Consider the following 15,538-nt stretch of genomic DNA (forward strand, 5'->3'; position numbering starts at 1 on the left):
ATCCCGACCCTGACGCCTGCTGTATATTTGGAGTTTGCGTGTCTCTGTCTCTCATCATCATCACGGTGGCTAAGAGATGTTAACTACCTCGCCTGGTATACAGGAGGCCGTGGGTTCGATCCCTACCGTGACGCCTGCTGTATATTTGGAGTTTGCGTGTCTCTGTCTCTCATAATCATCACGGTGGCTAAGAGATGTTAACTACCTCGCCTGGTACACAGGAGGCCGTGGGTTCGATCCCGACCCTGATGCCTGCTGTATATTTGGAGTTTACGTGTCTCTCTCATCATCATCACGGTGGCTAAGAGATGTTAACTACCTCGCCTGGTACACAGGAGGCCGTGGGTTCGATCCCGACCCTGATGCCTGCTGTATATTTGGAGTTTGCGTGTCTCTTTCCCTGTAGTCGCGTGGATTTTTTCACCAGGTCTTCGGGTTTTCCCTCCACATTTAGAAACGTGTGCCTAGAGTTATTTGGCTGCTATACATTTCAACTTGATGATGATAAGCCACTGTGTTGAGGTATCATTTGTGACCGAGTTGCTTCCGAAAAAAAAGTTTTATAGCTAAGTGGGCCTTACCTGGTAAAATAAAAAAAAAAGATTTATACTCTTTGGTTCTATTCGGTAAAGTCACGTAGGTAAAAAATAAAACAACAAAAATCACGACGTTTCGGCCACAACACAAGTAGCCTTCATCAGGTGAAGGGACCGTACTGTCACGAGGACAGAGTTGGAATGAAGATAGTCAAGCCCAGGTCGCGTCCTTTAAGCTCTGTGTGAGGAAACAAAACGCTTTGACAAAGGAATTAGCATAAAATGCTGATAGAGTACCGACACGGGGGGGGGGAGGAGGGAGGGGAGTTTACAAATGTACAAATGTTGGTGTGAAGGGAAATAAGCTGCTGTGAAAGTTCTGTATATCACTACTTGGATAGATATACTGTACCATTGAAAATTAGCTTAATGTTTGGTATGATTTAGAACACCTTTCCAATGATTGCTTAATTTGAAACCATCTTCTCGGTTGAAATTGTGTCTGTGTTTGTAAATCTGAATTGCCTCGTGGATAAATCTCTGATGATAACCCGTGGGTTTGCAGAGGCCCTTGGTATCGGAGAAGACTATATCGTGATCACCCCCACAGCGTTCTAACAGTGGTCAGCTACGGCAGAAGAATTCGTTCTGCCGTGTTTCAAATCTGATTTGTGCTCGCGAATTCGGTCAGAGACATGTCGCTTCGTCTCCCCGATATAGCAATCACCACAGGTGCAGCTCAATTTGTTTAGATTTTGACACGCAGTGTCTCATCAGCAATGACAGGGCTTACTTGAATCATCAATGCTTGTTACCTGTCACTCTTACAGGCTGTAGTACGCTATGGGGTCCACCAGTTCGACACAATGTTACATAGGAATGACATCAATCAAAATGAAATAAATAATGCATCCCTTCTCGCTGTGGTGAATGCAAATAACCAAATCAGAATCAGAATACGATGAGCTGTAATGCTCCTTTTTTCACAGATGTATAATAAGACAATATGTCTCCAATATGGCTCTCAAAATATCACAATCTTTATTTAAGACTGGAGGAATCCAATGAGCTATGAAACAGTTTTTTTTTCACAGATGTCCACGATATATGGAAGATTATACACAAGGTTCACTTAAGCAATTTTTATCATATCAAGAAAATTATGGCTGTGAAGATATTTTTCTCTATCACTCTATTCGTGACTTGCAATCCAGAGGTCACAACCCTTTGATCCACCCTCTGCACCGCAGTACAAATGCACACATCACAAGTTATTGGGGTAAAGTGTGGGTACTCCCACCTCTTCAGAGATGTCTGACCAGTTTGGAAGAGTAGGCCGAATACCACACTATAGCTCCATTTGTTTGGCAGCCCTTCCGCTAGCAAGTGGCGCGATCCAGAAATTTCAGGGCTGCGCCTTTACCCACGTGTACCTATCTATAATTGCTTTGCAGCTTAATTATCGTTAATCTCAAAATATGTTAGTTTATTTTGTATTCATATGGGTGGCCTTTGTGGGTTTTTTTTATTTCACGCCTTCAGGCGCGGCATAGCATACATTATAATCCATGAAAAACAATCTTGTCCCACAGACGAAGACAAAATTCCCCCGTGTAGCCTTGAAAGAGTGTAGCAGCAGGTGCTGTTAGCGAATAGGGAGCACCCTTTTGGAAGGCCGGCACGGCACACGAAGGGGTGGGTGGCCAGCACCACGTCCGGCCGCCTTTGCCTCCCCAGTGCGCGATGTTTACACGCCACACCAGGTACTCATTTGAGGCTGAGTGGACCTAGGGGAGGCCCAGGACCGCTAGACTTACATTTCACTGGAGTTGAATCGGCATCCTGAACTCGGCAATGAATTGTCCAGCATCAGTTCTCATCTTCAACAGGTTCACGAAGGCCCATAATTTGGCATCGAGATCGTCGCTGTCCAAGGTGCTGGGACTCCTAAATTCTCCTCGATTCACGAACCGTTTCTCGAGCGGCGTAGGAGCGGACATAGGTGTGTGTGTGGGGTTTTTTTTGACACACACACAGAAACACAGAGACACACAGAGACAGACACACAGACACACACAGACACAAATAGTGACACACACACACACGCATACAGACAGAGACACCGAGACACACATACAGACACACACACAGACACACAGAGACAGACACAGAGAGACACACAGAGACACACACAGACACACATAGACACACACACACAGAAACATAGAGACACACAAAGACACACACAGACAGACACACAGAGACACACGCACAGACACACATAGAGACACACAGAGACAGACACACAGAGACACACACACAGACACACACAGACACACAGAGACACACGCACAGACACAGAGATACACAGAGACAGACACACAGAGCCACACACAGACACAAATAGTGACACACACATATATACAGACAGACACACAGAGACACACACAGACACACATAGATACACACACACACACAGACACACAGACACACATACACACACACAGAAACACAGAGACACACAGACACACACACAGACACATATAGAGACACACACAGACAGACACACAGAGACACACGCACAGACACACATAGAGACACACAGGCAGACACACAAAAACACACAGAGACACACACAGACACACAAACAGACACAAATAGAGACACACACAGATACACAGAGACACACAGATACACACAGAGAAACACAGAGACATACAGAGACAGACACACTGACGCAAATAGTGACACACACACAGACAGACACACAGAGACACCCGCACAGACACACAGAGATACACACACATAGAGACACACACACACAGACAGACACACAGAGACACACGCGCAGACACACATAGACACACACACACAGAGACACACGAAGACATACACACAGACACACGCAAAGACACACATAGACACACACACAGTGAAACACAGAGACAGGCACACAGACACAAACACAGACACAAATAGAGACACACGCACAGACACACATAGAGACACACACAGACACACATAAACACATACAGACACACAAAGACATACACAAAGACACACACAGACACACATAGAGAGACACACACAGACAGACACACAGAGACATACACACAGACACACACACAGACACAAATAGAGACACACACACAGACACACGCACAGACACACGTAGAGACACACACATAAATACAGAGACCCACTGAGACAGACACACAGACACAAATAGAGACACACACACGCACACAGAGACACGCAGAGACACACACAGACACAAATAGCGACACACACAGACAGACAGACAGACACACACTCAGAGACACAAACAGAAACACGGAGACACACAGAGACAGACACACAGACACAAATAGTCACACACACAGACAGACACACAGAGACACACGCACAGAGACATATAGAGACACACACACAGAGACACACAGAGACACACACAGACACACACACAGAAACACAGAGACACACACAGACACACAGAGACACACACACAGATACAAATAGAGACACACACAGACAGACAGACACACAAACAGAAACACAGACACACACATAGACACACACACAAACAGACAAACATAGAGACACACACAAAGACACACACAAAGACACACACAGAGACACACACACAGACACAGACACACACAGACACACACACACAGACACACATAGAGACACACACACAGATACAAATAGAGACACACACAGACAGACAGACACACAAACAGAAACACAGACACACACAGACACACACACAGACACACATAGAAACACACGCACAGAGACACACAGAGACACACACAGACACACACACGCAGACGTTTTAAATAAACGCTTTATCATAATTAAGGGTTTGTGGAGGTCATTATTGACACGGCAGGCTGTAGGTGAAGTGGCGGGTAAAGTAATAGTGAGGAAAATATATGTAACAAGTTCATTAATAGCGGGGTAAAATAAGCGACTTCATTAAAAATAGTGCGGGAAAATAAGCGAGTTCATTAAAATAGTGAGGTAAAAGAAGCGAGTTCATTAATAATAGTGAGGTAAAAGAAGCGAGTTCATTAATAATAGTGAGGTAAAAGAAGCGAGTTCATTAATAATAGTGAGGTAAAAGAAGCGAGTTCATTAATAATAGTGAGGTAAAAGAAGCGAGTTCATTAATAAAAGTTAGGTAAAAGAAGCGAGTTCATTAATAATAGTGAGGTAAAAGAAGCAATTTCATTAATAATAGTGAGGTAAAAGAAGCGAGTTCATTAATAAAAGTTAGGTAAAAGAAGCGAGTTTATTAATAATAGTGAGGTAAAAGAAGCGAGTTAATTAATAATAGTGAGGTAAAATAAGCGAGTTCATTAATAATAGTGAGGTAAAAGAAGCGAGTTCATTAATAATAGTGAGGTAAAAGAAGCGAGTTATTTAATAATAGTGAGGTAAAAGAAGCGAGTTATTTAATAATAGTGAGGTAAAATAAGCGAGTTCATTAATAATAGTGAGGTAAAATAAGCGAGTTCATTAATAATAGTGAGGTAAAAGAAACGAGTTCATTAATAATAGTGAGGTAAAAGAAGCGAGTTCATTAATAATAGTGAGGTAAAAGAAGCGAGTTCATTAATAATAGTGAGGTAAAAGAAGCGAGTTATTTAGTAATAGTGAGTTAAAAGAAGCAAGTTCATTAATAATAGTGAGGTAAAAGAAGCGAGTTCTTTAATAATAGTGAGGTAAAAGAAGCGAGTTCATTAATAATAGTGAGGTAAAAGAAGCGAGTTCATTAATAATAGTGAGGTAAAAGAAGCGAGTTCATTAATAATTGTGAGGTAAAAGAAGCGAGTTCATTAATAATAGTGAGGTAAAAGAAGCGAGTTCATTAATAATAGTGAGGTAAAAGAAGGGAGTTCTTTAGTAATAGTGAGTTAAAAGAAGCGAGTTATTTAATAATAGTGAGGTAAAAGAAACGAGTTCATAAATAATAGTGAGTTAAAAGAAGCGAGTTATTTAATAATAGTGAGGTAAAAGAAGCGAGTTCATTAATAATAGTGAGGTAAAAGAAGGGAGTTCTTTAGTAATAGTGAGTTAAAAGAAGCGAGTTATTTAATAATAGTGAGGTAAAAGAAACGAGTTCATAAATAATAGTGAGTTAAAAGAAGCGAGTTATTTAATAATAGTGAGGTAAAAGAAGCGAGTTCATTAATAATAGTGAGGTAAAAGAAGGGAGTTCTTTAGTAATAGTGAGTTAAAAGAAGCGAGTTATTTAATAATAGTGAGGTAAAAGAAACGAGTTCATAAATAATAGTGAGTTAAAAGAAGCGAGTTATTTAATAATAGTGAGGTAAAAGAAGCGAGTTCATTAATAATAGTGTGGTATACGAAGCGATCTAATTAATTAATATTGAGCTAAAATTAGCGAGTTTATTAATGGTAGTGAGGTAATTGTAGCGTGGGGAGAGGCTAAACGATGGTCCCCAACGATCTGGTTGCTATGGTGACGCCAGCTGGGTGGTTGTCATGGTGACCAGTGCACTACCCATAGTCATGGTGACCAGGGCACAACCCGTAGTCATGGTGACCAGGGCACAACCCGTAGTCATGGTGACCAGGGCACAAACTCGTCGTCATGGTGACCAGGGCACAACCCGGAGTCATGGTGACCAGGGCACAAACTCGTCGTCATGGTGACCAGGGCACAACCCGTAGTCATGGTGACCACGGCACAAATTCGTCGTCATGGTGACCAGGGCACAAACCCGTAGTCCCCGTGACATTTGTTGTTACTGAGAATTATTCCTCACAACGTCAAAGAGTTTCCCACAATTAGCGATGAATCGGTTGAAATGTTACGATCGCAATAGCGTTGTGGTTGGTGGTGATGTTAATGGTAATCACCGTCGTTTTACATGGCCTATCCACCGCTGGATGACTCAGAGTAATCGAACTGTGTATTGATAACTGGAGGAATCCGATGAGCTATGAAGCTCTTTTCCCACAGATGTCCAGTATGGGGCGGGTTCAGAACGTTAGAACAAGAAACAATACAATTACATGATAGGCGTGCAGGAAAGGTAAGCAAATAGCTAAACGAAATAAATAAAACACATAAGTACGGATTGAAAAGTAGATAAATCCATGTCGATTTCTTATTTACAACAATTTCAGGCTTGAACAACGACAATAACAGTCCCAGACAACAGTAAGATAACAACACACAGTCCCTCAGTAAAATATCAAGAAAAAATTTAACTGCAGTATTGGTGGCATGGCTAAGGATCGAAGTTAGAAATCCCCATTTGCAAATGCGGTTTGTATCCAGCACTTAAAATCAGAATATTTATTTAGACTTCAGGAGGAATCCGATGAGCTATAAAGCTCTTTTTCCCCACAGATTTCCAGCAAGAGTTCGGGGTCAGAAAGTTCAGAATCAGAATCTTGATTTTGACTGCAGGAGGAATCCGATGGGCTATGAAACTCTTTCTCCTGCGGTATAAATATTCAGATTCTGATCTACGTCAGTCTAATTACTGTATGTTAAATGCACGAGTGATAATAAAAAATCGCGTTAACGCCATCTGCTTTGATCCACATTGCTCACCGTAGCTGGTGGGCTAGTTGGAATGTACCACTTACTGAGAAGGGAGGGGGTGTGAATGATATCAACCGTAATGTATCTTACTTATACTTAACAAAAAAACAAGAAACGACATTATAAAATAACTGCAACTACCACTGTAAATGATTAACAAATTATAAGTAAAATAAACGGAATATGGTAAAGTATTCGTAAAATTGTGAAATAATCTGATACAATCACCCCTGTGGTTGATAATGGTTTCTCTCTCCGTGGGTTTTAACTACAGGAATCGCGGTGAAATTATTTTATTCAATTGTAATTAAACTTTAAATACTATTTTAAATATACAACACTTATTATTATTGTTTGTGTGTTAACATTCCCGATTGTAAATGTTGTTTTGGCCAATCAACAGGCCGGAAAGACAGAGCGTTGCCGTGACACAATCACACACGCACGAAATTACTAACTTTTATTTATATAGAATTTATATTTGTTTTATACATGAATGTACTTGTCAAGTTATTTGTTTAGCTTTCCACTCATCGTTTTTTTATATTGAAACGTTGTGACCCCGTGGCCCCTCCTGGACATCTGTCAACAAGAGCTTTATAGCTCATCTGATTCCTCCTGTATAAATACTAGCTGTACGCGACGTTACATAGGAAGATCTTACATTTTCTACACAAATATTTCCCTAATGATAGAACAGAGAGAGAGAGAGAAAAAAAGATAGGTCCATAAGAAGTTATTTTATTCATATTCTTGGTTCTTTTGGTAAAGTCACGTAGAAGGGAAACAATAAAATAATAAAAATATAAAACAATACAATTCTCACGACGTTTCGACTGCAACACAAGCAAATCATCATCAGGTGTGAAAACCACAGCAAGGAAAATTTTAAAAAAGTGGCGGATTTTTTTTTTTACGAAAGAATCAAGAACGTGAATTCCTACAGTCACGAAAGCTTTAAAGACAAAAATATTTTCTTTAGTTAGATCGCGTAAAATATAAATGTGTTGTTAAACCCGCCACCACCCGACACAGCTAATTATTAAAGGGGGTTTGTGTCGCGTCAACAAAACGTGGCCCAATTTCGCTGCTAGCATAGCACTAACCGGTTGTGTGTCGGGGAGAGTAAAACCACAACAAGTTTCGAGTCCCGACGTTTCGCCAGTAATTACAACCGGCATCATCAGGTGACAGCCAGATTTTGTGGAGAAAACCTCCCTGTTTCGTTCTTAAATATCTCGCCCGATGATGCTGGTTGTTGTAATTACTGGCAAAACGTACTCGAATTGTAAATGTTGTGGGTTTTACCCTCCAACACATAACCGGTTAGTGCTGTACTAGTCACGTGACAAACACCTTCACCGATCTAACCCTCCAAAAAACCTTGTTCTGGATAATATTGGTGGCGAAAGCACTACTACTATATACCTGTCAACCCATTATCAGTTCCTACCTTATTACAAACCAATTCAGACCTTATTGGTCACCCCGTGGCCTTTATAAATCTCAACGTTCATTCTACAAAGTCTCATCACAATGGAGAAATGCACACAAATAGACAATGACCACTACTACACTCACCCACTACACTCACCACTAGTACACTCACCACAAGTACACTCACCACTACACTCACCACTGCATACCTGTGAAATTCTAATCAATGCCCTACCTTATTACATGCCAACTCAGACCTTATTCATCACCCCGTGCCCCTTATAAATCTCAACATTCATCCTACAAAGTCCCATCGCAAGGGAGAAACACAAATATATATTTAAAAAAACATGTTACTAAACAAAAACGTGTATGTATTAATGTTAATAATTGGTGTTAATAATGCTACTTATGCTACTTCCTGTGATCTTGCATGCTGATGATGCTTGCTTGATATGTGGATGCACACACCTGTCAACCCCTTACCAATGCGCTAACTTATTACATGCCAATTCACACGTTCTTGGTCACCCCGTGGCCCCTATAAATCTCAACGTCCATCCTGCAAAGTCCCATCACAAGGGAGAAACACAAATAGCCAATCACCACTACTACACTCACCACTGGTACACCCATCACTACACTCACCACTAGTACACTCACCACTATATACCTGGCAACCCCTTATCAATATCCTGCCTTATTTCAGACCAATTCAGACCTTATTAGTCATCCCGTGCCCCTTATAAATCTCAACGTTCATCCTACAAAGTCCCATAACAAGGGAGAAACACACAAATAGACAATTACCACTAGTACACTCACCACTAGTACACTCACCACTAGTACACTCACCACTACACTCACCACTACTACACTCACCACTACTACACTCACCACTACTACACTCATCACTAGTACACTCACCACTACACTCACCACTACTACTACTACACTCACCACTACTACACTCATCACTAGTACACTCACCACTAGTACATTCACCACTACTACACTCACCACTAGTACACTCACCACTACTACACTCACCACTAGTACACTCACCACGAGTACACTCACCACTAGTACACTCACCACTAGTACACTTACCACTACACTCACCACTACTACACTCACCACTAGTACACTCACCACTACTACACTTACCACTACTACACTCACCACTACTACACTCACCACTAGTACACTCATCACTAGTACACTCACCACTAGTACACTCACCACTACACTCACCACTATTACACTCACCACTAGTACACTCATCACTAGTACACTCACCACGAGTACACTCACCACTAGTACACTCACCACTAGTACACTCACCACTACACTCACCACTACACTCACCACGACATACCTATCAACCCCTTATCAATGCCCTATATTATTACAGACCAATTCAGACCTTATTGGTCACCCCGTGGCCCCTATAAATCTCAACGTTCATCCTACACAAGTCCCATCACAAGGGAGAAACACAAACAAATAGACAATCACCACTACTACAATCACCACTACACTCACCACCACATACCTGTCAACCCCTTATCAATGCCCTATCTTATTACAGACAAATTCAGACCTTATACATTATGATACCTCCTTTGCCAGCAACAAGATATAGGAATAGGTTTTACCCTTTTAACTGGCACAAAAAACTGCTGTGGTTATTGCAAACATGATGCCTTGAATAAAGGTGTCAGTTTTTTGTGCCAGTTAAAAGGGTAAAACCTATTCCTATATCTTGTTACTGGCAAAGGAGGTCTCATAATGTAAATGCTCACCCTGAGCCCTGAATACTCTGATAGTGCGCTGTTTTTGAGTTGTACGCCGTTTGGCGTCTTCTGGTCCAACACCAGTGGAGACTAGGCTCTAAGAAAAGCCGTCTCGGGTGTGAACCAATCAAATTCAAGGACAGTGCTAATATTATTATCATCAGTGTTGTCTCTTTTTGTTTGTATTTTGACTGCTTGTGTTGTGGTTATTACAAACATGATGCCGTGAATGAAGGTGTCAGTTTTTTGTGCCAGTTAAAAGGGTAAAACCTATTCCTAAATTCAGACCTTATTGGTCACCCCGTGGCCCCTATAAATCTCAACGTTCATCCTACACAAGTCCCATCGCAAAGGGAGATAAACACACAAATAGACAATCACCACAACTACACTCACCACTAGTACACTCACCACCACATACCTATCAACCGCTTATCAATGCCCTATCTTATTACAGACCAATTCAGACCTTATTGGTCACCCCGTGGCCCCTATAAATCTCAACGTTCATCCTACACAAGTCCCATCGCAAAGGGAGAGAAACACAAGCGGACATGATGTCACAATTGCCGTGCCCGTATTGAAACGCCTGTTACGCCGTACGGATCTGAACTCTCTTGTGAACGAGAACACCGAATTCTCAGGGGTCACTCGCTAAACAGCCCCTCCTAGTGGCAAGGTCAAGGAACCGCTACTAACTGTTAATTTATATATTTTTAAAAAATATATATATTTAAAAAAATATAACATTTATATATTTACGCGATCTAACACCGCCCCCCTCCCCCCCACATTTTTTTTGTTATTATTGATGATTTTGCTCGCGAAAGCCTACTTACTACGCGTTTAAAAAATAAATAAAAACTTTCCCGAGAGCGTGCGGTGTTTAACGCCGGTGGCGTCACGCGTTGCCCGTGGTAACCGACGAGCCAAGGCGGAAACGTGGCCACGAGTGGCTGTGTGGGTGGCTGTGAGTAGCTGTGTGGGTGGCTGTGTGGGTGGCTGTAGGTGGCTGTGAGTAGCTGTGTGAGTAGCTGTGTGGGTGGCTGTAGGTGGCTGTGAGTAGCTGTGTGAGTAGCTGTGTAGGTGGCTGTGTGGGTGGCTGTGAGTAGCTGTGTGGGTGGCTGTGAGTAGCTGTGTGGGTGGCTGTGTGGGTGGCTGTGGGCGGCTGTCGATGGCTGTGTGGGTGGCTGTGAGTAGCTGTGCGGGTGGCTGGAGGTGGCTGTGAGTAGCTGAGTGAGTGGCTGTGTGGGTGGCTGTGTGGGTGGCTGTGAGTGGCTGTGTGGGTGGCTGTGAGTAGCTGTGTGGGTGGCTGTGTGGGTGGCTGTGTGGGTGGCTGTGAGTGGCTGTGTGGGTGGCTGTGAGTAGCTGTGAGTAGCTGTGTGGGTGGCTGTGTGGGTGGCTGTGGGTAGCTGTGTGAGTAGCTGTGTGGGTGGCTGTGGGTGGCTGTGAGTAGCTGTGTGAGTAGCTGTGTGGGTGGCTGTGGGTGGCTGTGAGTAGCTATGTGAGTAGCTGTGTGAGTGGCTGTAGGTGGCTGTGAGTGGCTGTGTGGGTGGCTATGTGGGTGGCTGTTTGGGTGGCTGTGGGTGGCTGTGAGTGGCTGTGTGGGTGGCTATGTGGGTGGCTGTAGGTGGCTGTGAGTAGCTGTGTGAGTGGCTGTGTGGGTGGCTGTGGGTGGCTGTAGGTGGCTGTGTGGGTGGCTGTGGGTGGCTGTGAGTAGCTGCGTGGGTGGCTGTAGGTGGCTGTGTGGGTGGCTGTGTAGGTGGCTGTGGGTGCTGTAGGTGGCTATGTGGTTGGCTGTGGGTGGCTGTGAGTAGCTGCGTGGGTGGCTGTAGGTGGCTGTGTGGGTGGCTGTGTGGGTGGCTGTGGGTGCTGTAGGTGGCTATGTGGTTGGCTGTGGGTGGCTGTGAGTAGCTATGTGGGTGGCTGTGGGTGGCTGTGGGTGACTATGCGGGTGGCTGTGAGTAGCTGTGTGGGTGGCTGTGTGGGTGGCTGTGGGTGGCTGTAGGTGGCTGTGTGGGTGGCTGTAGGTGGCTATGTGGGTGGCTGTGAGTAGCTGTGTGGATGGCTGTGTGGGTGGCTGTGGGTGGCTGTAGGTGGCTGTGTGGGTGGCTGGGTGGGTAGCTGTGTGGGTGGCTGTGTGGGTGGCTGTAGGTGGCTGTGTGGTTGGCTGTGTGGGTGGCTGTGAGTAGCTGTGTGGGTGGCTGTGGGTGGCTGTGGGTGGCTGTAGGTGGCTGTGTGGGTGGCTTTGTGGGTAGCTGTGGGAGGGTGTGGGTGGCTGTGTGGGTGGCTGTAGGTGGCTGTGTGGGTGGCTGTGTGGGTAGCTGTGTGGGTGGCTGTTTGGGTGGCTGTAGATGGCTGTGTGGGTGACTGTGTGGGTAGCTGTGTGGGTGGCTGTGGGTGGCTGTGAGTAGCTGGGTGGGTGGCTGTAGGTGGCTGTAGGTGGCTGTGTGGTTGGCTATGTGGGTGGCTGTGAGTAGCTGTGTGGGTGGCTGTGAGTAGTTGTGTGGGTGGCTGTGTGGGTGGCTGTGAGTAGCTGTGTGGGTGGCTGTGAGTAGCTGTGTGGGTGGCTGTGTGGGAGGCTGTGTGGGTAGCTGTGTGGGTAGCTGTGGGAGGGTGTGGGTGGCTGTAGGTGGCTGTGGGTGGCTGTGGGAGGCTGTGTGAGGCTGTGTAAGTGACTGTGTGGGAAGGCTGTGGGTGGCTGTGGGTGGCTGTGAGTAGCTGTGGGTGACTGTGTGGGTGGCTGTGTGGGAGGCTGTGTGGGTAGCTGTGTGGGTAGCTGTGGGAGGGTGTGGGTGGCTGTAGTTGGCTGTGGGTGGCTGTGGGAGGCTGTGTGAGGCTGTGTGAGTGACTGTGGGAAGGCTGTGGGTGGCTGTGAGTAGCTGTGGGTGACTGTGTGGGTGGCTGTGTGGGAGGCTGTGTGGGTAGCTGTGTGGGTGGCTGTGTGGGTGGCTGTGGGTGGCTGTGTGGGTGGCTGTGAGTAGCTGTGTGGGTAGCTGTGTGGGTGGCTGTGGGAGGCTGTGTAAATAAAACCACCACCACCCCTCACGCAAACACCCCCTTCTCAATTTCAGAAGCGAGAGGCACAACTCGCTTTGGCAATGTGACTTGATGGCGATTTAAAAGCACCACCACCAACCAACAACCAACCAACAACAACAACAACCACCACCACAACAACCACAAACCAACAAGCACCACTCTCGCGGACTAAAGCGGATGGAGAGCGGCGGCTGGGATCGGTGGCGAAGGAGGAGCGGGAGGAGGAGCCCTCAGTCCGAGGTTTGACGAGGAAGAATTCGCGGTGACAATTCACGGGAAGGAGACGCAGCTGACGCCAATTAAGCGAGCGATTAACGCGAGCGGAACGGCTGCAGTTTTGACACAGTTTGATCCCAACCCTAATGCCTGCTGTGTATTTGGAGTTTGCGTGTCTCTGTCTCTCTTATCATCACGGTGGCTAGGAGATGTTAACTACCTCGCCTGATATACAGGAGGTCGTGGGTTTGATTCCGACGCCTGTGTATTTATAGTTTGCGTGTCTCTCTCTCTCATCATCATCATCACGGTGGCTAGGAGATGTTAACTACCTCGCCTGGTGTGCAGGATGTCGTGGGTTCGATCCCAACCCTAACGCCTGCTGTGTATTTGGAGTTTGCGTGTCTCTCTCTCATCATCATCATCATCACGGTGGCTAGGAGATGTTAACTACCTCGCCTGGTACACAGGAGGTCGTGGGTTCCATCCCAACCCTAACGCCTGCTGTGTATTTGGAGTTTGCCTGTCTCTCTGTCATCATCATCACGGTGGCTAGGAGATGTTAACTACCTCGCCTGGTACACAGGAGGTCGTGCTTTCGATCCCGACGCCTGTGTATTTGGAGTTTGCGTGTCTCTCTCTCTCATCATCATCACGGTGGCTATGAGATGTTAACTACCTCGCCTGGTACACAGGATGTCGTGGGTTCGATCCCAACCCTAACGCCTGCTGTGTATTTGGAGTTTGCGTGTCTCTCATCATCATCACGGTGGCTATGAGATGTTAACTACCTCGCCTGGTACACAGGAGGTCGTGGGTTCCATCCCAACCCTAACGCCTGCTGTGTATTTGGAGTTTGCGTGTCTCTCTCTCATCATCATCACGGTGGCTATGAGATGTTAACTACCTCGCCTGGTACACAGGAGGTCGTGGGTTCCATCCCAACCCTAACGCCTGCTGTGTATTTGGAGTTTGCGTGTCTCTCTCTCATCATCATCACGGTGGCTATGAGATGTTAACTACCTCGCCTGGTACACAGGAGGTCGTGGGTTCCACCCCAACCCTAACGCCTGCTGTGTATTTGGAGTTTGCGTGTCTCTCTCTCTCATCATCACGGTGGGTAGGAGATGTTAACTACCTCGCCTGCTATACAGGAGGTCGTGGGTTCGATCCCGACGCCTGTGTATTTGGAGTTTGCGTGTCTTTATCTCTCATCATCATCACGGTGGGTAGGAGATGTTAACTACCTCGCTAGGTACACAGGAGGTCGTGGGTTCCATCCCAACCCTAACGCCTGCTGTGTATTTGGAGTTTGCGTGTCTCTCTCTCATCATCATCACGGTGGCTATGAGATGTTAACTACCTCGCCTGGTGTACAGGAGGTCGTGGGTTCCATCCCGACGCCTGTGTATTTGGAGTTTGCGTGTCTCTCTCTCTCCGTGGTCGCGTGGATTTTTTTCTGCGATGTGCAAAAATCATCGCCCGCTGTGGGGAGGGGAGTGGGGGAAGACAAAGACGGCCGGCCGGTCGCGGTAGCAGACCACCCCACGCTCCCACGTGTTCCTTGCCGGCCTATCATCGGCGCTTCTCGCCAACAGCGCTCGCCCCAACGGGTCCGTTTGAAGGCTATGGGTTCCGTCCATAAATGACGTCACGCGATTTTGGACGATTTTTGAACCCCTCCCTCGTCACACGGCGCCACAAAAAGTCAGACACCCCCCCCCCCCCTCAAATATGACGTCACAAAGCTCTGCCCCCCTCCCCCCATCCCCCCCAAAAAACATATTTCCATTTTGAAAATAAAACGTGCTTCAAATCGCTTTAAGCTATTGTCACATTGTAGCGCGTATTTAATGTGGCGCTGCACTCTGATGCTGTAGGAGTGTTGTTATAACAATTAGTGTTATAACAATTTCTTTATTTAT

General features: G+C 45.7%; 1 protein-coding gene across 4 annotated transcripts in view; it reads left to right on the plus strand.

The window, feature by feature from the left end:
• Nucleotides 1-11,266: 11,266 nt before the first annotated feature.
• Nucleotides 11,267-15,538, plus strand: part of CCDC191 (coiled-coil domain containing 191) — an 88,545-nt gene continuing 84,273 nt past the window's right edge. For 2 of the 4 annotated variants that reach the window (XM_076053705.1, XM_076053708.1), the window contains exon 1: nt 13,338-13,637. In XM_076053705.1, the coding sequence (XP_075909820.1) occupies nt 13,575-13,637 (63 nt within the window). In that variant the 5' untranslated portion in view covers nt 13,338-13,574. The other 2 variants (XM_076053706.1, XM_076053707.1) reach the window with 2 other exon arrangements.

Source organism: Petromyzon marinus, chromosome 62, assembly GCF_048934315.1.
Source record: "Petromyzon marinus isolate PM22_M1 ecotype Great Lakes invasive population chromosome 62, UKy_Petmar_22M1.pri1.0, whole genome shotgun sequence".
Taxonomy (NCBI): Eukaryota; Metazoa; Chordata; class Hyperoartia; order Petromyzontiformes; family Petromyzontidae; genus Petromyzon; species Petromyzon marinus.